Source organism: Fusarium mangiferae (assembly GCF_900044065.1).
Source record: "Fusarium mangiferae strain MRC7560 genome assembly, contig: FMAN_scaffold009, whole genome shotgun sequence".
Lineage (NCBI taxonomy): Eukaryota > Fungi > Ascomycota > Sordariomycetes > Hypocreales > Nectriaceae > Fusarium > Fusarium mangiferae.
In genome coordinates this window covers 192,405-214,827 of record NW_024573929.1, presented here as the reverse complement: position 1 = coordinate 214,827, position 22,423 = coordinate 192,405, and the positions used below count along the sequence as shown (strand labels likewise).

The 22,423-nt window shown below is 46.8% G+C and overlaps 8 protein-coding genes across 8 annotated transcripts; 4 read left to right on the top strand and 4 right to left on the bottom strand.

The window, feature by feature from the left end:
• Window positions 1–2,821: 2,821 nt before the first annotated feature.
• On the top strand, window positions 2,822–4,270 carry FMAN_12163 (uncharacterized protein; the record flags this gene model as incomplete). Its single annotated transcript, XM_041834669.1, has 5 exons — window positions 2,822–3,023; window positions 3,089–3,477; window positions 3,529–4,025; window positions 4,067–4,208; window positions 4,238–4,270. 5 exons carry the CDS (start codon window positions 2,822–2,824, stop codon window positions 4,268–4,270), a joined length of 1,263 nt encoding a protein of 420 aa, XP_041684909.1.
• A 509-nt stretch (window positions 4,271–4,779) lies between these two features.
• On the top strand, window positions 4,780–9,663 carry FMAN_12162 (uncharacterized protein; the record flags this gene model as incomplete). Its single annotated transcript, XM_041834668.1, has 7 exons — window positions 4,780–5,195; window positions 5,243–5,289; window positions 5,355–5,525; window positions 5,574–5,598; window positions 5,666–6,199; window positions 6,253–8,486; window positions 8,540–9,663. The coding sequence occupies 7 exons, from the start codon at window positions 4,780–4,782 to the stop codon at window positions 9,661–9,663; spliced, it is 4,551 nt and encodes a 1,516-aa protein (XP_041684908.1).
• Window positions 9,664–10,698: 1,035 nt separating this feature from the next.
• FMAN_12161 (uncharacterized protein) lies at window positions 10,699–11,193 on the top strand (the record flags this gene model as incomplete). Its single annotated transcript, XM_041834667.1, has 1 exon — window positions 10,699–11,193. The coding sequence occupies one exon, from the start codon at window positions 10,699–10,701 to the stop codon at window positions 11,191–11,193; it is 495 nt and encodes a 164-aa protein (XP_041684907.1).
• A 778-nt stretch (window positions 11,194–11,971) lies between these two features.
• FMAN_12160 (uncharacterized protein) lies at window positions 11,972–12,352 on the bottom strand (the record flags this gene model as incomplete). Its single annotated transcript, XM_041834666.1, has 1 exon — window positions 11,972–12,352. One exon carries the CDS (start codon window positions 12,350–12,352, stop codon window positions 11,972–11,974), a length of 381 nt encoding a protein of 126 aa, XP_041684906.1.
• Window positions 12,353–13,036: 684 nt separating this feature from the next.
• On the bottom strand, window positions 13,037–14,532 carry FMAN_12159 (uncharacterized protein; the record flags this gene model as incomplete). The annotated part of the gene is made up of 3 exons (XM_041834665.1): window positions 13,037–13,813; window positions 13,866–14,266; window positions 14,319–14,532. The coding sequence occupies 3 exons, from the start codon at window positions 14,530–14,532 to the stop codon at window positions 13,037–13,039; spliced, it is 1,392 nt and encodes a 463-aa protein (XP_041684905.1).
• Window positions 14,533–17,271: 2,739 nt separating this feature from the next.
• Window positions 17,272–18,516, bottom strand: FMAN_12158 (related to pyridine nucleotide-disulfide oxidoreductase family protein; the record flags this gene model as incomplete). Its single annotated transcript, XM_041834663.1, has 1 exon — window positions 17,272–18,516. The coding sequence occupies one exon, from the start codon at window positions 18,514–18,516 to the stop codon at window positions 17,272–17,274; it is 1,245 nt and encodes a 414-aa protein (XP_041684904.1).
• An 850-nt stretch (window positions 18,517–19,366) lies between these two features.
• Window positions 19,367–20,805, top strand: FMAN_12157 (uncharacterized protein; the record flags this gene model as incomplete). Its single annotated transcript, XM_041834662.1, has 4 exons — window positions 19,367–19,406; window positions 19,476–20,032; window positions 20,080–20,676; window positions 20,737–20,805. 4 exons carry the CDS (start codon window positions 19,367–19,369, stop codon window positions 20,803–20,805), a joined length of 1,263 nt encoding a protein of 420 aa, XP_041684903.1.
• Window positions 20,806–21,095: 290 nt separating this feature from the next.
• FMAN_12156 (uncharacterized protein) lies at window positions 21,096–21,887 on the bottom strand (the record flags this gene model as incomplete). Its single annotated transcript, XM_041834661.1, has 1 exon — window positions 21,096–21,887. The coding sequence occupies one exon, from the start codon at window positions 21,885–21,887 to the stop codon at window positions 21,096–21,098; it is 792 nt and encodes a 263-aa protein (XP_041684902.1).
• Window positions 21,888–22,423: the final 536 nt, after the last annotated feature.

The following is a 22,423-nucleotide window of genomic DNA, read 5'->3' as shown; positions in this document are numbered from 1 at the left end:
CCTCTTGCACAAGTACTTTCCATACGTAGTCCCTATGCCCTCTTGGCCAATCAGGCAACCCCCATAATCTCGACTTCAAGCTCCGATGCTTTGCGATTCGAAGCTGGTTCCGCAGAGTCTCCATCTGCTGGGTGCTGAAGCCCGTCCGAACACTACCAATCGCCTTGCTGAGAGGGGCAGAGGCGGTATAAAATTCATTTTCCAATTCGTAGGGACCGTAGAACCCGTTGCTTTGGATGAAGCCTGTTTCAGTGAGCAGATCTAAAGGAGCGTCGAGAAAAGTATCATGGCGCTGCTGCCATTCTTCAAGGTCCGTGCCAATGTTTATGTCGCGCCGTTTAATAATGTTTCCTGTGCCTACTATAGTTATGGGTCCAGGCCAGAATGTCCGATTTGTGGCCATGGTTTTGTCGTGCCGAGATAGGTATCTCAAATCGCGCAAAGGTCCTAGTTGCTGAAGAACCAAAGGCCACGTCTTTACTGGATCGTCTTTCACGTCGATGAACAGTATCAACGTTGTATTCGGCTCCGTTACAAAGACACCAGAGGCCTGTGCAGTGGAATCGAAGGCTTCATGTGGCCATGGCCGATTCATTGTGTTCAAGATCTGTAATAGCGGGTCGATATAAAGTGATCGTAGTGTGCGACTCGAGGAGAGTGAGCGTCTGTCATGACCGACGAGAAGGTCCAGTCCATCTGGACTGAGCCATACATCTGCCTCAACACTTGCACAACCTACAGCAAGCGCTGAAAAGAGAGGATGAGGTCTCCAGTAATCATTATGAGAATGACACAATACTGGAGGGACGAGTTGCGACATTTGCGCGCTCCATATTGCAGCATTGTATGTTGAATTTCCACGTCTGAAAAGTCGGTCGCAAAACGTAAACTGTGTCATCTCATACGAATAAAGGGTGTTTGACAAAACGACAGGAAACATTAAGAAGAAAGGCCCTCTATCTCAACTGTTAGCCGCTGTAGGTGTGTTTTGGCCATGATGATTATGACTCGATACAACATACATGATTATTATCGTACAAAAGATGGCGGTAGGCCAAAATCTGATGTGCTTTTGCCGTGACCTTGATGTGTGTTGTTTGCATCGTGTCAGACCGTGTTCGACTTGGCACAAATCGTCGTTTCTCTGTGAGGGAAGTGGTCTGTAATGGTCAAGAACGGCTAGGCGTTTAAGGTGGAAGTAAGAGGAAGCCTTCATGTTGCGTTGTCTTTAGCATATGCAGTGTGAGTCTAGAGGATCTTGGAGCAACTGACTAGAACAGTAATGTAAATTCCCAGTAATACCTTTTGCCCTCCCATTTATTGAACTTTCCAAGAGGCACTTTGGTTTCAAGTGACTCGAATGCTGGACTTTCCATTGTTCTGACGGAGAAAAGACCGGGAGCGGTTCATTTCAGCAAGCCATCAGGTCGGCGTTTCACAAGTGACAAGAGCCTTTCCTATGATGACGCGTCCTCATTTTTCATCGCCAAAATTGCGCTTGGAATTTGTGGCTGCTCCTTTGTTCTAGTCAAGCGTCACTAGAGGCCATGGCGCTTTTTAGACTGAAACTGTGCCTCATGACCCCCGCGTCGCCGTTGGTCTAGCCGCCGAGAGGACGCGCGTTGCCTGAGCACTACCAGGCTTAACACATCGTGTGAAAACCTCAGAGAGGTTTTCTCACCAAAAAACGAGTCAGCAAATTTGGCCTTTTGGAGTTTCTGTGGCTTGACAATGGTTGACGTGTTTGTCATGAGATATATTTACGATTTCGCTAACGCACAAATTACGCTCGAAGTCGAAGGGCGAAAGAGAGACGGTTGGAACAGCAAGACCTCAGAAGATTAAGAATCATATGCTTGTTATGTATGTGTGTAGCCTAAAGTTTAACCTTATCGCCAGCAGTTAGTTGGGTAACTAGTTGCATGGTAGGAAAACTGGAGCAAAGTTCCAACGAGTCTTCCTCTTGCTTAACGGAGCTTGCCTCATAATGTCCATAAGTCAGTACAGGTAACTAAGAATAACTCCATTCACACAGTTCATGCCAAGCTTTTACGCCAAGACGGGTTCTAGATGCATTAGCGTAGCTTTCCTACGTGGTAGAGGCGGGCGGTTACGTAGACTGCGCCACCAGCCAATTTTCGGACGGGGGGAGCGAATATAAAACTCATCCCACCAAGCCTTCGATAGTGTGATCTTATCTTTTTTCGCTATGGTATATAAGCTAGCTTGATAGAGTCAACAGTGGCTGGGGACTCAGCTAATCCTAGCACCACAATTAGGGGGTGTTAGAAAAGTGCCTGACATGAAGATCTGATTTTTTATGGTGAAGGTATATTCCTGCGTCCGTCGTTTTTCGGCACCCCATGGCACAACCATCGGCTAGCACTGATAACAATCCCTCCACACATCACAATACATCGCTAAGAAAGCGCGTATATCACTCAAGCCTGAAGTTGTCGTAATACAACGGGGCGGAGTCGATCAAGATAGCCCCCCTGTAGAAGTCACATCCCTATCCCTAATGGTACTACTCTTCTCAGTCGAAACTAGCGTACTATAGCCAGTCAAAGAGGCATTAGAAAGTCTTTCTTGTTCCTCAGGGATAGTAATGGGATTAAGCATTCGAGGGCTGTTACATATCTCGAGGCACTTGTCAACAGCGTTGTTATTAGCTACCTGCTCTAACTATCCCTTGCTGTCTTGGAGTATGAGCCCTTTGTATCGGAAGACTGAGTGACCAGAATCTTTTCTTGTCGCGGTTTATATCTTTTTCTTTCCTCTTTGATCAATTCGCATTTCTTCTGTTGTCTTCGTTTCGACCATGAAGCACCAATATGTTCTACCTGTTGTGTTCCTCCGCCCATCCCGTCGTATACGGCTTTTGGCCTTTCTATCATTCTTTGTCACAGCAACGTGGATCTTCATAACAAGGTCGTCGATAGCCTGCTCCCAGGAAAGGGATATCGCGAGGGAATATCCACTAGTTTATAGACATATCCATTCATTCAATGGCAGTGGAGGTGGTAAGTCGGACATTCCAACGTGGCACACCCCAAAGAATGCTCGCAACGCTAACACCGAAACTAAGCATGGTATATCCCTCCATATTGGGCTGATACTGAACAACCGCAAAATATTCTCGACGCTGCTCGTATAGTCTCACAGAGCGCTCTACTTAATAGAGAGAGAAGAATACCTTTCTCTAATATCCCACTAATTGTGCATCAAACTTGGAAAACGACGGCAGCCGATACCTGGAGTCCAAGAATACTACCTTGGGTTGAATTGTGGCTGGAGAACTCCATTTATGTTGACCGCGGACCGTCGATGGCATACTTATTTTGGGATGATACAGGAATGCGTGCGTTAGTGGAAGAATTCGAGAATGACTCCCTTGAGCGTTATGACTCCCTCCTGACACCAGTTGAACGGAGTGATGTGTTTCGCATTTTAGTATGCAGGCATTTTGGCGGAATAGTAAGTGTAGTCTGAAAACACTTGCTTTAGAGTTCATTCTAACCAATCTAGTATGGGGATCTCGATACCGAGCTGATACGGCATCCAGCTGCCTGGATAAGCGGATCTGATATGGCTTCCTGGATAGACCCGAAAACAGGAAAGGCCTACGGCTATTATAACACTTCGGTAACACCAGACTATGAAACGCCAGTAGTCAACCTTCTTTGGGGTTTAGAAGCCGATAATGACCCAGAGTCCGATGCATACTGGCGCCAAAGCTATACATACCCCCAACAACTATCGCAATGGGCATTCGCTGCTGCCCCTCAACACCCAGTCTTCGAACGATATATGGATAATCTACGGAATTATACCAAAGATAACGAAACAGCGGCTCAGAATAGTGACCCTCTCAAAAGAACTGGCCCTGCGGCTGTTACTCTTGCAACCAAGTCCTGGCTAGAGGATCATGCGAGCTTTCGATGGGCCAGCTTGACGGGTGTCAAAGATGGGGGCAAGTCTAAGTTGGTTGAAGACATACTGATTCTTCCTATCACCGGCTTTCAGTAAGTTCATTTCTACTCAAGCATAATCTCCCTTTTCACAGACTACTGACGTTGAGAAGTCCAAGTCACGGAAGCCGTAACGACGTTATGGGCAGAAAACCGGTGACAGACCCGGCGGCAAGATTATGCCATCATGGCACAGGATTGTGGAAGCATTTTAATTTCGTGGGAGAGTATGGAAAGGTTTGTCGAAGACTTTTTGGTCTTTGTAGGGATTGGCCAAGGTTAACAGGATAAGGGAGTAGTTGCATAGCTGCTTTCCCGCATATTTTGACATTTATTTCAGACATGATTCTTACAAAAGTCATCATCTCGACAATATTAGCTAGCGGAAACACAAGAATTCTACGATTTCGGGGTTCTGATCCTCACGATCCTATTTTAAGAGAAGAGGATAAAGATTCCAGATAATTATCAGCCAAAGGCAGGAAGTGCGAATTCATTCCATACATAATAATGGTTTTCATATAACAGGTACGATTGCTTGAACAAATACAGAAACGGCGCATTGCAAATAATGTCCTTGCGACATGTCCCCTTCGCTATCACAAGACCGCATGTTGCTAGCTATTTTTATCAGGGCTGATTACGTTTGTGACTGTGGCCAGTAAGAGCGCTTCAATTACGCCAACTACAGTCTTAGTCCCGTGCAAGTAAGACAACCTCTCCAGCTGAAATAAACCCCGCGCGGCGGATCATCACGAACAGGCAGCCAAACCCTCAACTTAATCCTGAGCACAGCAGAAGAACTAAAATGGCCGAAGCCCTCGGTATCGCATCTGGCGCCGCGGGCCTCCTGAGTCTGGCGATAGAAGTCACCAAGCTCAGCTACACGTACATCGCCAGCGTTCGGAGTGCACCTAAATCGTTAACCTCGTACATTGCGGAGCTTACAACGCTCACCTCTGTTCTGCTACAGCTCGAAGACCTCATCCAGGCCAAGAGATTCAACGGCCAGAATGACCAGACTCTCAGCAAGGCTTTACACGACTGTCACCGGGAAGTAGAGCACTTAAAAACAAAACTAGAGAAAAAGCTGTCGTATGGCAAATTCAAGGCCAAGATGGCTGCTTTGGCTTGGCCGTTGTCGGAATCAGAATTGCTGGACAAAGTAAATATGTTGCATCGCTACAATGGCATTTTCTCATCTGCCTTGCAAGCTGATAATTTGTATGATGCCCGGCTGGGAAGTGACTATTGGCTGATTATTTGTCAAGAACAGTGGCAGTCGCGACAAACAAAGAGCTGCGAGACATTAGGCAGAGTAAGTCTTTTTCACAAATGCTTCTATGTATCCAGTGGAGAAGCAGCGATAACGTGTACATATAGGTACCGAAGCAAAAGAAATAATTGCCTGGTATAAGTCCGATGTCGCGATTGAGGCTTCAACCTCTCACCTGGACGATTACTGTCCCTCTACATGGCAGACATTTCTATCGGGCTCTTTCTATCAATCTTGGCGGAGTGGCTCAACACCCGTCGTTTGGGGATATGGACAACGTCAGTTCCTCTCCTCCTCTTGAAGTATGGCTACTGAAGAAATTATAGCTGGTGCTGGGAAGACAGTATTGGCGTAAGAATTCCAGCCTACGGTAACATATGAGTAGGCAACTCGAGGATACTAACTCCATTCATGACAGCGCCCTCGTTCTTCGACATGTCAAGTCTGAAAACTTCCCCGGTGCAACCATTGCCTCACATTTTTTCAGCAGCAGCAGGCCCAAGGAAACTGTAAGCAATTTCCTACGAAGTCTGATCGCCCAAGCGCTCCGTGGCTGCCCTGTCATCCCCCAAGAAGCATCGGCCTTGTATGAAAAAGGTTCCCAAAATCTAATGATGACCGATCTGACGAATGTCCTTGGGGCGATTGCCAAGTCAATGACGACGTGTATCATTCTTGATGCACTTGACGAATGCCCCTTTCTTCCCAAGCTTTTCAACATCCTGTCGACATTGCAGGATCTGGGAGTGAGAATCTTTGCAACAGCTCGGGATCTGCCAAAGATTAGGAAGCATTTCGAGAAGAGGCCAAGGGTGGAAATTTCTGCCACTAGACATGACTTGGATTTCTACGTCAACTACCGATTGGAGCATGGCGAAGTTGACGTTGAGTCAATTGGATCAGAATTGAAGTCAGATATCGTATCTGCAATTGTGAAAAGGGCGGCGGGGTCGTAGGTTCAATCGGTACTATTCTCGGATACTGATAGACTGATGGGTTTGATAGGTTCCTACTTGCTCGGCTCATCATGGATCACATCTCCAGCCTACTGACCATCAAGGACATACGGAAAGCCCTGATCTCGATACCCGCCAATTATGACGAGGCGTACCTAAGCACGTTTGACCGTATAGTCAAGCAAACCCCTAGCCTGAGGGACCTCGCCTTGAAATCATTGAATTTCATTTCTTACGTCAAGGAGCCTTTACGGATGGTCGAATTACAGCACGCCCTCACCGCGGAAGAAGGCATGGCTGAAGTCGACCCTGAGGATCTTCAGCCCGCTAAAGCTATCATCTCATCATGCCTTGGACTGCTTGTGGTTTCGGGACCGGAGAAGATCGTCGAGTTCGTACACTCGACTGCGCGAAACTTTCTCCAGGGTCAGCCTGAAGGGATGGATAAGCGCCCCCATCTGACGATTGTTCGCAGTTGCATCTCGTACATGTCAACAAATGAGATGCGCCAGGGCCGTTGTCTATCCCACGAGGACGCCGCCCAACGTTGTCAAAACCAGCCATTCCTCTATTATGCAGCGAACTTCTATGGCTACCATGCTCAAGAAGTTGAAGATGAATGTATCCACCAGCTTTCGGGGTTTCTAGAGAACGATGTCCTTCGGGAAAGCTCGTGGCAACTCTTGAACTTCAAAGCCCATCTGGATACTTCTGTCTCCGAATCCGTGTTTGAGTCGAGTCCCAAAAATGTCCTGGCTCTACATGTGGCCGCATTCTGGGGTTTTGAAACGTATATTGATCGCACCTTGAGTTACACACGGCAGGGAACTCCGAGTACTCAGAAACAGAATCTAAACAAGAGTGACTCTCACGGATGGACGCCTTTACACTGGGCCGTATCCATGGGCCATAAAAGTATAGTTGAGATTCTTCTCAGATCAGGGGCCAGTCCCGATCTTCCGGATCTTGCAGGATGGACGCCAACATTTTGGGCAGCTTTCAAGGGCCACGCAGATATCATTGAAATGCTCTGGCGCTATGACACAGCCCCGTTTCGATGCGATAATAAAGGACTCACTCCACTTCACTGGGCGGTATCCGCGGGCCAAACCGAAATTATCAAGCGGCTTTTAAATCTCAAGAAACGCTTTGGACAGTACGAAAAGTCGCCAGTACTCTCACTGCCGATACTGGACGACTTGACGGTTGAGAGAGCTCGCGCCATGACTTCCAGGGCAAATGAGAGTCCTTTCAAGTTCTACTCGGAGGGGACAGATATCGAAATGTTTTCTTCCATCTTTAGCGCCCTAAAGCAGAGTTTTCGTGAGAAAGAAGACAAACCTCCGGAAAGGAATGAAGGCTATTATACATTTGATCCATTCCTTTATGGACCCTTTGGAGAGAGCCTCAAGGCTGATCACGGAAGAAGAGCGAGGCCGGATCGCGACTACCAGTGGGGAAAGCCAGATGTTGGATTTATTTACTTTGTAGATCAACTGCTGATTCACGCCACGCGGTCACAGGACTTACCGATCATCAAACTGGCGTTTGATCTCAAGCTTGTGAAAGCGTCTGGGATAGATAGCCTTGCTCTTCTTCACGAAGCGGCAGCAACTGGATGGGTCGAGGGAATGGCTGCTTTGATCGGCCTAGGGGCAGATGTCAACAATGCGGAGAGAAGTTATAAGCAAACACCTTTACACAGAGCTTGTCAAAACCAACGTGAAGGAGCAGTCAAATTGCTCCTGGACATCGACAAGATTGATATCAATGCTCGAGCCAGAAATGGGCGAACACCAATCATGGATCTCTTGACCGCTTCCTATGAAGAGAAAGCGGTCACTATGTATAAGCTACTGGTTTCCAGAGGAGCTTCAATCTCTATTCAAGATGAGGAAGGCAACTCGCTCATGCATTACGCCTTGCGGACCTGCAATGGTACCATCGTGCAAATGTTATGCACCGCCGGACTAAGCATAGAATCTCCAAACAAAAGCGGCCAATTACCGTTGCACTGGATGGCTCAATGGAAGTACTTTGATCTTCGGAAGCCTGTCACACCTGATGAAGTCCAAGATGTGAGGAAAAAGCGAAGAGATTGCATGAAACTTGTCTTCCAGCTCTCAAGTCCTAGCTCTCTGGATTCTATGTGTGATTGGGAAGATGGAGCAACGGTTTCTAGGCAAACGCCTTTGTCACTGGCTTTGAAAAGCCACAATTGGGATCTTATAGCCGAGCTGTTGAAACACATCAAGCAGCCTGCGAACATGAGTTCTTTGCTGGGTAAGCGTAACTGATCCTGGTTTGAGTTGCATATACTGATTGTGCGAGTACAGATCCATATCATAACAGTTTACACGAACTGTGTATGGTGTCAGAGAGACTTCCCTCGGCCTCAATTCCTGAAAACTGTGATCGAACAATGCTATATTACGAGCTACAACCACTTCCCTTTGATGATTGGACTCGCATACTTCGATTGCTTCTCGATGCAGGAGCTAATATCAATACGGTTGATTGGAAAGGGAAAACACCCCTGCAGCTTTGCATACAGAGAACCGCTAGCATCTCTGTTATTGACACCCTACTGAAACTAGGAGCCAGTCCATACGATGCAGGCAAAGACGGGTTAGATTGCTTCCAACTTGCACTTCTCTGTTCCGCCGAAGTAGGGAGTTGGGACATAATGGGCTGTCTTCGAACCTACGCCAACACTCATCCTGATCCAAGACACTATTTCTGCCAGGGAGGGTTTCTCATCGCCGACGATACTCCCATAGACAATGAGCAGACTCGCTACCTTCAGGTCCTCCGCCAGACCAATGCTATCAACTGTGAGACACGGTCGGGTCGTACCCTCATCCACGAAGCCGCCAGTCGAGGAAACACACGCTTGGTACAAAGGTTGCTGGAACATGATGCGTATCCGCATTATATAGATGACTTTGGTAGTTCCGCACTGCATGCAGCGGCCAAGCAGCAAGCTCCGACAACGGTAGCCGTCCTCCTACAGGCTGGAGCAGACGTCCATCACGCTTCTGTGGACGAATATGGCACAACATTTACGGGTACCCCCCTGCATGTTTGTCTCGAGGCCTGCAATGGCTCCAAAATCAAGAGCGAAGCAGTTGAAACAGTTCGCATCTTGCTGAGCTATGGTGCTGACCCAAATTATACAGCCGTCAAGGATGACCATACAGAGACGGGCCTCTCACTCTGTCTCAAGGCACTGTGCCGCTCAGTATACCATCCCAAACTTGACGCAATATCTTCTGAGCAATCAGATCACCTGTTACTAGAGGTACTGAAACTACTGGTTGATGCGGGAGCACGAGTCGCTGAGAGCGCGGATGACATCATAGTTGGTGCTGTTGCGAAAATGCAGGGTTATGAATCTCTGTGGGAGGAAATGAGATCGCAATTAATGCCGCATAGGCTATCAAGTCTAGAGGCTGAGTGATGAAAGGCTAGGCAACTTTCCAGAGATGCTGGATGTGATTATCAGTAATAAGGAGATAGTTGGTGATTTAAAATTCTCTATCCAGGACTTACAAACAGCAAAATCGACATCATCTGAAGATGACTGAGTCAAATATAGTACGACTGGTCTTGCTGCGAGTTGGTGGGGGGCTTTGATGATTTGGCGTTATTCTTGATGTCTATGTTGAGGAGTATGCATGATGTTAGAGAGCTTTCTTGTTGCCTGGGTTGTGTTTTGATGCAGCGCCCCTGTTTGTGAGTAGATGGAATTGGTACTGGTGGAATTTGGTCCTTCTATGGGAACAGATAAATGTTATCATTTATCTAGCGCGAGAGCAGTATGTGTCAAGAAAGGGAACATAGTTCAAGAGCATTCTGGATATGATAGCTAAGTAGTTAAAGTTTTTAACATGCGTGTCTTGTAATTACAACTACCCGCAGTCGATTTATTTCACTTCGGGATTGCGGGACTAACAGTATGATTGGCGATAAAGCATATCTCATATCTCCAGCCTTCAAAGTATGACCTAATTACATTCATCGGCTGGTTTCCTTGTGACACTGCAGCTTTCCAGTAGATGTGAGCAGTGCGGGATATAATAGACCCGAACTGGTTTATTCATCCTAGCTTGATGTAGAGAAAGAAGATATTTTATTACTATTTTAGATAGTTATATGCTATTAATAGTAATATAGTGCGTTTTAGTACTTTTAAGTATCAAGATGAGTTTAACTTTACCAGTACTTACTATATAGGCTGCTCTCTAAGATAACAGAGCTGATAACAATCTTACTCTATAAATCAGCTCATAATACCTACCAGGGAGTGTGGGGCCTATAGGATTTATGCCTCTTATTTACCCCGCATATGATAGCCCGATGCTTCTTTATGCCTCAGCCTAGCTCAGTTCGTCGTACGGCGAAAATTGATATCATTGAAAAAAGAGTACTTTGCATAAGATCTGTACTTACGATTTTAGGGAATAAGACCTCACGCGCGAAGCAGTGAGCCATCATGGGCGATCCGCTCAGTATAGCGTCCGGATTAATCGCCGTTGTCACCGCCACACTGCAATCAAGCAAAATACTCTATGAGACCATCCAAAGCTTCCGAAATCACCAAACTGCAGTATTAGATCTTGTCCGCGAGCTCGAAGGCCTTGGATCAGTTCTCACTTCGCTGCAAGATCATGTCCGTTCCGATGAGACCGCGTTCTTACCGCTCAAAGATCCCCTCTTTCAGTGTCGACAGGCATGTCTAGATTTCCAAATCCTGATCGAGCAGAACAGCAGGCGCACTCGAGCAGAGGCAAGAACAAGCTGGAGAGACTGGGCTAAGTTGATTTACATGAATGGCGATATTACTTCTTTCAAAGAACTCTTGGCCGGTTATAAAGGGACGATAACTATAGCGCTAGTTGACGCCAACTTGTTAGTTGCTCACCCCAAGAGAAGGGTTTTCGCTAACTTGCCTCTGGGCGCTCCTCCAAAGTCACCCTTCAAGTTCTGAATGATTACAAAAACTTGATTTGCGACACTAAACTTGATCTGGAGAAGCATCTGAAAGACATCGACTCCAAATTGCAAGACATTGTATCTCAAGGCGCCACGACCGAAGCTGCTGAAGGCCAAGCCAATCTCCGGAAATTCGAAAGCGAAAAACAAAGTACAGAACGGTGCCTTGAGTATTTGAAACACCTCCTAGATGAAGTCAATGGGATGAGTTTTCAACCCGTTTCTACAGGGTCTGCCTCAAATACTTCTGTCACATCTGTCTCGGCTGGCAACATGACACTTGCTGATTCCCTCACTATTTCCACGCTCAAGACATGCAGCTACAACCTCTCAGACACCATCGACCGCCTCGAATCGCATCGTGATAATACCGAAGAGAATCTCCGACTGAGGTCCTCGGTTCCAGATTCGAATCACAAAATCGATCCTGGTGCGAACCGCGAGACACTTCAAAATGAGCTGGAAAGCACAAAACAGTGCTTGAGTGTGTGTGACCGGGCATCGGAATGGGCGTCCTCCGGAAGGGTTCACGTGGTTGAAGATATCAGCATCGGGAACGATGGAAAACAAATATGCGTGTCTACACTAGGGGACCTATTTAACATCAAAGGAGCTAGGGCCGGTCATGGATCCTTTCAATTCTTTGGGTCTGTTTCAGAGAGTAGTCTGAGCGATGTACTGAGATCCCAGAACCAGCGGCAATATATACGCGATGAAGGCACGGAAGACGAGGGATGTGTAAGTGGAGGATATATACAATCAACAAGATAGTTCTATTCGCTCCTCTGCTGCCTGTCCGCGGCCCTATTGTATGGCTCCCGACCAGCCTCTGCCAGAGACTTTCCTGCGCCATGTTTCTCAAAGCGCGATGCTTCAGCGTATGCGGGTGACTGCCGATTTGTGATGACTTGGCGTTGGTTCAATATCTTGGTAAGCTCTTGTACTGAACTGTCTTCCCAGGAACCAATAACTTGATAAGAGTTGACTCCAGCTCCAACGTCTTTAGCGTCATAGAGGTGGTCTTTTGTCGATACCAAGAGCTGGACGCCGTTGTCTCCGACTTTGATCTCTTGCAAACGATGGGTTGGGCGGCTGCATGATTCGGTCGCGTCCTTGGGTGGCGTTTCCATATCTCGGTCCTCGGGAGCTGACATTTTGTCGGATTGTAGGGTTCAGTATGACGATCAGCGTCAATAAAACTAAACGAGGTGGTATGAGGGAAATTTTATCATTTACCCCGCTATGTAAGATCTAGCACATGACGGCATACAAAACGGTTGTGGGGCCATGACTTTCCTTCATTTAGTTTTAATAGGTGCTAAGATATTTTTTAATGAATACCTTAATATTAATAATAATTTTATTAAATTAAACTTATAAAATTATTAATTAAGATAGTACTTTTAAAGTTACTTTTATTATAATTAATACTTAACCTAAGTAAGTACTTAAAGTTCATAAGGAGCGTTATCCCTTAATCTGATTCCCTATAGTTCCCAAGACGGGATTCAGTAATATTCCATTAGCAAAAGAAGTGATCGTGAAAGTATGGAGACGTCTGGATCGCCAGGCGGGTGATAAATGCGAGTCAATTAACCTAGGACCGATGAATTAGAGGGTTTCGATGAAATAGGCCGGTCAATCTATCATGCCAACGTGATCATATGCATGAAATTGACCTGCCGCAATGCATTATCTCGCCGTTATGTGAGGACTAAGCTCCGTAACTACGTTGAGAGTATGTTATTACTGAAAGGTCCATATAAAGATAAAGACTAATAGATATTGAGATACAAGAAGACAAAGTATATTTGAAATGCGGTTTATCCGAGATGCAGTCATGCAATTGGGGTAGCCTTGACGGGGGGGCAGATCTTGTTGATCTGATTGCTGTTACACGTTGGTGAGTCATTGTGGTCGATGAAAAATGCCTCAAGATCGAAGAAGCAAACAGGAATGCCATTAAAACCCAGGTTGTCCACGACGAGCTGCTTTTCGGCGCTGAGAGCACAGTCAAGGATGGCACGATAGTACGAATCGCGATTTCCGAGGTTATACTTGGCCATGTTCGTGTAGACATCCTCTTTAGCTTCATCCCACGACTCACCCCAGTTACCACCGAAAGGCTTGTAACGCATGATGTAGAAGCAGTACTCCTCCCCATCTCGAAGGGCCATCCACTGGCGGCCGGTAGCATAGCCACAGTCCTCTCGGCTATGAACCCTCTTGTCGGCTATAAGGCGAAGGTTGGCAGCTTTCATGACGTTATTTGCAATCTTGGGTTTGATGCTCTCGGTGACGGACTTGATGGCATCATCCACGGCAATGCTGTCCTCATTAAGGAGGAACCATCCTGTGCTGAAGAACTTGGCAACCGGTGACTTATACCAGTCGTCGTCGGGCTTCGGGTTGGGCAGAGCTTTGAAATCGTCGATACTGTTGGCGCTGCCGACGGCAAGCTTGAGAGTCGCGTCGATTTGGTTTGCGGAGGCGACGAATAGCTCGACCAGGGCACTGGAGATGGAAGACGTGTCGATTTCTTCTGGGGCGGTCTTGTCGGCCACGGCACTAAAGATGCCGCCCAAGATGCCGGCACCACTCGATATATAAGGTCCCTGTCTGAGTTAGTCCTCAGTCCACAACTCAACGTTAATTCAGTCGACGTACAGCTACAGGGACGTTACCCCCCAAGGTTCCGCCAAACCCAACTGCGGCAGCAAGCCACTTCAAGACATCAGACGTCTGATCTTCTTTGCCTTGAAAGTCGTCGACCATGGTGGAAATAGAGAATCCGGCGACCATGGTTTCGGAAGTGAGTTTCTCTTTCAGCATCCTGAACTTGGCCTGCATGCCTTCGACAGCTTGGAAGATCCAGTAAGACGTCTTTCCAAGGATGTGCTCGTTGCCATCCTTGTCCGTGCCGTACTTGTTGAACTGGTCCTCACAGTTCATGCCGCCGAGAGGACGGCACTCGCCTTCGGCAGTGCCACAGCCCCCAACAGTTGGGCCTCCACTCACGCCCCCAACGACGTTGTCTTCGAGGTTCAGCAGCCAGTTAAGCTCATGTTCTGCGGCTGTCAGCCTCAATTTCAATGCTAAATCAGACGAGTTGATACATACCCCAGCTTTGAGCAATGAAAACGTCGAGTTCATTGCCAGCGGCGGTGTTTTCCCAAACGCTGGCAGCACCTGCAGAATCCCTGAGAAGTCCTGCTTGATTATTGCAGAAAGTTTCAACATTGTCCCAAATATGGGTATTCTCGTCCTGTCGCTTTTGAACAGGAGAGGTGTGTACGGCAGCCGTGACGACCAATAGAGTGACAGTGGACTTCATTGCACAGAATGAAAGGTAAGGATTTTAAGAATAAGAGAAATTGAATGAGAGAGTGAACGAGTGAATGATAATTATTATTCAGGATTATATGAACTCTTTATATATATTTTCATCCGTTTGCTGAAATTACAGCATCATGCTAGCCCTGGTACATGCTGAATATGCCTTGCAGGATCAAACAGGTACATCACTCACAATTAAAGTGTCGTTTAGATAAGTGGCGGTTAGATAAGCATCAATCCATTTTACATGGGCAGATAAGCTTTTTCGGGGCTACGATCTACAACAACAATAATCCCATTAAGATTGTCGTGCTGATCTGAAGGATTCGCACAGCCTCAGCCGTCCCTGGCAATTAATGATACGAGCTTGTGGCCCATGGTCAGCCTTGGACAAAGTGGTATTCGCATTTTACGCTTAGATTAACCTTAAGTACTGATTTGATCGCGCTTGTAGATGAAACATGCACTCCTAAATCTACCCTATCACGACATCATCTCATGGTTACATTACTAACAACATATAGTTGGACTTTTTGTTGGCGCCGCATCCTTCGAATCTTTGGGCATGCGGCTGACACGACCTGCCCAAGCTGAGGCTACGCATTCGGCAGTTGAATAGATGTCTCTTGGTCACGAGGATTGGCCTAATCTTAAGATCTGTAGGGGCAGTGCAAAAATGCCAAAGCAGCAGAGGTATGTCATTTTCAATTATGGAAGATCTCGACGTCGCGTAGATAGCCCAAGGGCTAGATATGAAACCCGCCAAGTTTTCTTTTGAATATTTAAGGATAAAGAGCTTGACTTACAATGTAGTGCCTTGATATAATACGATCCTCTTCGAGCATGGAATTTTGAGTCTCGAAACATTCTCGATGATAAGGCAGCGATCATCAATTCGATTTTGTTTGGCGGCAATTACGCCCAGTACTCAGGACACTGGCATACAGCAGTGACTCCTTTTCTGTACATACATTAAAAAGCAAAGCCAAGTGTCTTTGAACAGTTGGAAAAGCAGGAGGTTTCTCAAATACCAGCCTGTTGGCAACTAGAATCATAATAGATCCCACGCTAAATTTACTAAGACTTATACAAGATTTGAAGGCGCAGATAAATTGAGATTTGACTCACGGGAGGAGGAGAGTATTCTGGAAATCACATTTTCTTGTGCTGTCGAACATGCCCAGTCTCACTGTATTCTGAATAGTCATCCCATACATATTCTAAAGGAGGAAATGGAAAAAGTGAAGAACTCTTAGTGCTAGAAATATTAGAGATATTCAAGATGGGTATACAAATATAAATCCTTCTCAATCACCTATATATTACATTCAGTCAATTGACATTATTCAGTTTGCGACAGGGCCCGTGTTGGGGAATATGCTCGAAGTGTCAGTCGCAACATTTTCAGTATTTTGATCGACATGGATTCGAGAACCTGGCATTGTTCCTTGTGAAACAGTACTGAAAGGTCTTTTGGGCTGTCGCAGAATTACAGGTTCGACGTCTTATTGCGAGTGAAAGAAGTGACAAGCTGCTAGAGCCAGGCTGGTTCACGCTCCATGAGCCACAGATGTTCAGTGTTAGAACTGCAGCTCTGCCATACTCACTGTCTATGGCCACCGATGGAATTAATATTCACAGAGAAGGTCTCTGGAACAGGTATTTAAGTTTGAGTACGCTCTACTTCCCAAGAGCATCAACTTGACCCTTTGCAAGAGACAAATCAACTACCAAAGACGAATACCTCACAAGACCGTAACCTGTAACATCCACGAAATGCCCAAATCGCCAGAGACCAATGTTTTCACACGAACGGGGAATAGAGCGGGCAATCAGGAAATGGCTGAGAAGCTGGCATTGCAGTGGAAGGGGAACGGGGTCGAAATTACGGTCGGTCCCAAAAGGATCACCTTTATCACGCCCCCTGAGCTTCAGAAGTCAGGCGAACTTTCAAGAAAGAACTTTCGAGCGCAGATGGAAAAGGATGGTTTGTGGGAAGATTGGAAAGATGGAGTTTGACAAACTCTATTGAGACACTTTGACATTCAAATAAAAACTTGCCAGCTCTTACATCCTGAATCTGTCTACTAAATATTCAGCTTATAGTAGAGCAACATTAAAAGAATACATTCCTTACTAGAAAGGACTCCGCGAGGCAGTGACCTAGTCTTGTCTGGTGTATTTGTTTTCCTGAGGTCACCATTCATACATTGAAGATGCTGGTTACTTGCGGCTATGCAGATCACATAGTCGCCAATACTTCACATCTGAGCAACAGCGATGTAAAATTGTACCATCAAGTTATCCAGACGTCCGAAAACAGCCCTACTCGATATGAGCGTGGAGTCAAACCACAAGGCCATGCAGATCGATCAGGGTATGGTCCATAATATCAGGGCTAACAGCGACGGGACCCTGACAACCTACTCTGCGGAAGATGCTCCCGTGCTGAGCATCTCAATCATCATGCTGGATCCGGTGACCTCCAATCCTAGAAGTAGCTAGGGTAATATCCAGTGAGTTAAGGACTCTAATGTATCATAGGAGAGCACCGTCTGTTGCTTACAATAAACCATAAAGTACTCTACAAAATCTTCACAAATGATATAAATAATCACAAAAGAATTATCTTTAGCATGATAAGATACGAGTGTTCTTTTGAGTTGCCAGAACCGAGAGTTGGCTTATATCTCACGTCGTCCCTATGCTAGGTCAGTTTCGTTCTGTTGCTGCCAACTCAATTGCGCAACGTCCACCTCAAGACCCCGAGAACATGCTTAAGCCGGCTTCCAGAGTCATAAGAAGCAGGATCCGCAGCATCTAGTGCCTCCTCGGCGGTATCCGGAAGGATGATCACTCTCTGGTTGACATATCTCTTCACCTGCTTTGCGATCTGCCCGGTCACTGTAACATCCCTGTCCCAGCCATTAGCTAGCAACGCACCCCATGGGCCAAGGTCGAGACATGTGCCGTATCCAGGCTGAGAATACGGTAGGGTTGATTCGCCGAGGAGGTCTGCTGCTGCGTTGTGGCCTGAGAAACGGCCTAGGACGACGGCGTGTTGGCAGGAGGGCATGGTGACATTGCCTTTTTTATCAGTGGTGGCATGGGCAGCGTCGCCAGTGGCAAAGACGTGAGGACAACCGGGGACGCGGAGATCTTGGTCGACGTAAAGTCGGGAGAGCGTATCCTTCTTCCCGAGAATTTGCTGAGTCAGGGACGTCGCTCGTACGCCAGCGGTCCAAATCACATTCATCGATTCAATCCGCTCTCCAGACGAAAGATTTACTCCGCTTGAGTCAAGCGAAGTAATAGAAGCACCGAGCTTGAGTTCAACACCAAGGCTTTCAAGGGCTTTCATTATGGTAGGACGAGGACCTTCCCCCAGCTCGGGACCGACAACTGGAGCACTCTCAACGAGAACAACGCGGGGGTTCTCAATATGCTTGAGCATATTTGGCAGCTCTGTCGCAATCTCCACGCCAGTGAAGCCACCACCGCACACAACCACGGTGTTGCGGGCCTTGCTGACGGGGAGGGATGCCAGATTCTTGATATGAGATTCAAGTTTGGAAGCAGCTGCAATTGAATCAATGTCAAACGCATGCTCATCAAGACCGATGACACTCTTAGGTCGCACAACTGCGCTTCCCGCTGCAAGGACGAGCCGATCGTAAGAAACAACAGATTCATCGCCAGATGGAGACCTGACCTGGACAGTCTGCGAGTTTGTATCGATTGTCTCGACGGTGCCTTGCAAGAACCGAATACGGGCAGATGTGAAAAGAGGTCCGAGGGGTTGCTTCATAGTCGAGGGATTAGGCTCGTATAGACGTGGGCGGAGAGTGAGCGATGGTTCGGGGGAAATGACGAGAACTTGAATGTCCTGCTCTTTGTTCTTGATGTTGATGAGACGTTGGGCCGAGAAGGCGCTCCAGACTCCGGCAAAGCCAGTACCTATAATTACAATTCTGGTTGACATATTGAATATATAATTGATACTGGGATGTATTTATAAAAAGAAGAGTTGGGCTGGGTCTAGCTGTAAAGTTACTTATGTTAATATTCTTATCAACGTAACCTCTCTGGCATCTTTATATAAACAGATTGTAACCTTTATTTCACTATGTAAGAAGGATTCCCCGATTAATCATTCATTATCCTCACGGTTTCCCCTGGACATCACAGCCGGTTTTCAGGATTGCGGATACCCGGCCTCCGAAACGGTTACCCGAATACCCGTATGCTCCTCCACCACGACTCCCGACAAACGAATGGGCACTAAAGTTGAATTGGCTAAGTTAATTCATAGATATTTCTTTCCTTCTCAGACTTTTCCATTAAATGGCCTGCAGCAAAGACATACAACCTGACTACATTGCGCTCCCCAAGGCCATGGATAACAACATTCTCTTTGATATAGAGCTTTTCGATAGTAGCGAATGGCATGATCACTTTATTGTCATTTTTCTTAAGTAGAGAATGAACAATCAAACTAGTTATATCTAGGTTGGGCAATTGCAGAGCTGGTGTTGCGTGCATACTTATTGTTGTCGTCCATTCTGTGTTATCCATTTCAAGTTAGCGGGTTGTTCCCTTGTTATTACCGCTTACAGATGCCGATGATGTGAGATTCGGCGCTGTAACCCCGCGCTGGGGGCGGGGATCGCCAACAAGGTTGTTACGGAGCTTAGTCAGGGCCCGAGACGAAGTACATATAACTTCTTGATTATTGTCTTTACTAACTGCGATCGATCATGATTAAATACCAGTCGATAGCAAATTCAAGCTCCACTGTACTGTCAGAGACTCCAACCAGACCCTTTACTATCATGGACTCATTTTCTTCAGGTCGACCTTTTGACAAGGCATGTTATTACCTACATGTCCTCCGAAACCTTTGCTGACATCACATCGTACAGATCATTATTGTCGGTGCAGGCCCTTCAGGTCTACTTTTGGCTCTTCTTCTTGCCCAGAAAAACATCCCCTCTGTGGTTCTAGAGTCATGGCCGCATCTCGATACGCGTCTACGAGCAACTCAGTATGGAGTCCCCGCCACCCGTGTCTTCCGTCGCGCGGGCATCCTTGAAGATATTCGCAAAGCCAGTATCGCGAAGTTCCCAAGCATTTGTTGGAGACGTGTCTCACATCATGAGAAGTTGATTAGTCTTGATCTATCACTTGTTGAGGATGATCCCGATCGCATGACAATCTTACCCCTTGGCGAGATCATACAAATTCTGTACCGACATTGTCTTGAGAGAGGAGAGGGATTGATCGATGTCAGGTTCAATCATGAGGTTACGAATGTCGGTCAAGACGACAAGTCGGCCTATGTTGATGTCAACATCAAAGGCCAAGGCAAGACAGAGACAGAGAGACTCGCTGCCGACTACGTCGTTGGGTGCGATGGAGCATCCAGTGCCGTGCGGCGCTCGCTTTTCGGTAGAGAATGGCCTGGTCAGACACTACCGTACCGGTTTGTTGTTCAAAACGTTTGTTCTTCACACTGGCAGTCATGTGCAACACTGATGGACAATAGGTTTACTACGATGGCTTCCAAAAGCATAATTGGGATGGCGGAAATTACATGGTCGACAACGATCACTGGGGCCTCATTGCTCGAAGGGGAAAAGGTGGTCTATGGCGCGTCACCTACGGAGATCCAGTCACGGGCCTGACGGACGAAGAGTACCTAGCCCGTCGACCTGCACACATGAAGGCAATGCTCCCAGGACATCCCGACCCGGATGAGTACCGAATCGAACAAACAAATCTGTACAACATACACAATCGTTGTGCTGAGAGCTTCAAGGTCGGGCGCGTGATTCTAGCTGGTGATGCAGCGCATGTCTGCAACCCCATGGGAGGATATGGCTGCATGACTGCCGTCTTGGATGTCGGTGGTCTAGCGGATTGCTTCATCGGGTACTACCACGGACTAGCAGACGAGAATATCCTCGACAAGTATGCAGAGGTCCGGCGGTATATCTTTGTCCGATACGTGGATCCAAGGTCGATCAAGAATCTCAACCGTGTGGCGACATCTGATCCTCAGACTGTTTTGGAAACAGACAAGTTTTTTGGTATCTTGAAGGATCTCCAAAAAGATGACAATGAAATGAGAGCGTTTTTGTTGGTAAGTCTCCTGAATAGCTGTTATAATTTGGCAAAGTTAGTGATGCTGACGTATATGTAGAAAGTGTCCAGTATCGAATATGATTTCACTAAACATTATAAGAGGGATCAGAACGGACTAGTTTTGTGAACGCCTACAGTACAGTAGTATAGTTAACATGCCCATTCCTCTTTTGCCAACCGATCCACCATTTCACCGTATTTGTTCCTCTTGAATAGTGTATTTAGCTACCCGAACTTTAGTACAAACCCACAACACTTACTATACTATACCAATGCGCCATTTTCCAACGAACCCAGTGTCAACTTTCATACTACTAAGGCATCTCGAAAATAGTTCTCAGTTTCCAGCGGATCGAGTTCCCACACCAAAGGCTCGTCTTAGCCCTCTTTGCCCCCCAGGTCCCCAAACTGACTCATCTATCGTTTCAGGCTCTTCAAATATCCACGCTTCTCCTTCAATGATTTGAGTCTGTCCTTAGCAAAGTCCCTCTTGAGATGTAGTGCCTCGGTATCATCGTGAATACGATCTTTCTCGCGTTTTAGCCTTTCTTTCCATGCGTCGATGCGAGAGATAGCCAAGTCTACTCCAGCCAATGTGCTGAGCAGTTCTGGATCCGTCATTTTGTCCATGTCTTCATCCTTGAAAAACAGGGGATCAGACACATCCGCACGAGCTGCCGTCCTCTCTCTCCCCGCTGTGTAATCTCGTGGAGGCTCCACGCTTCCGGTCAAGAGACGTTTCATCCCTTCCTCAGTGCGCATCTCAGACTCTACGTCGAAGATATCCCCGTAGTTCGTGCAGAGCTCAGCCATCGTTGTGTCTGTAGTAGCTACCTCTTGCTTCATAGCCTTCACGGTCCAAGAAATATAATTTAGGTCATACTTGGAGTATGGCCCGGTCCTTCCTCGTGCTTTGAGAATAGTATGCGCGTGCTTTGTGAGAAATGCTACTGTTTTACTTCCAAGTTGGTCGCCCCAAAAGGCCAGGATGCACCACTCGGTTGAAGTTAGTCCGATAGGGTTTTTCAACCCAGACACGACTTTAAGTACGCCGGTGCTCATGGTAGTGCAGCCTTCATCACCAACCTCTTCCAGAGGGTTGTTGACAAAATATCCGACATTCTTGATAAAGAGCGCATCGTTGACCCCGTGCTTCTCAATGAGTGATGTCACCTCAGGATCGTAGCTAATTTTGAAAGCAGAAAACATTGTGAGTCTCTGTGTGAGATGAGGCGTTAGCAAAAAGCATGTGACTTAACTGGTGGATGTAAGGTTGGGACAAGGAATTCGCGTTGGGGAAAGTTAGTGAAGATGGCAGGGTGTGAAGACATTATTTTATAACTTCAGGCTAGATGCTGTATTCTCCGCAACTATCGTACTTCTGTTCTAATGTTCAGGTTCTGGTTGCTGTCCATGGGCGAGAATTTGGGGGAACATTTGTTGGGGCACGACGGAACGGAATACGACATCCGAACAAAGACCAACAAAGTCTTATAGCCCAACAAAGCTCTCTTATAACCCATCTTGCTAATGCGCGTGGCTTTGAACAACAAAACGCCTAGCTATTCACCGACAGTGGTCTCTTGGTGCGCTTGACACGGTGCGCAAATCATCCCATTCTCTTCCTTCATGTTTTCATCTGCAGATTAACCTAAAGCTTCATATGGAGTTCCCGGATCAGTTCGGCGATGCAAACAATGAGATCACAGCTTGTAACTAAACCCTCGACCTGTCAGGACTTTTGG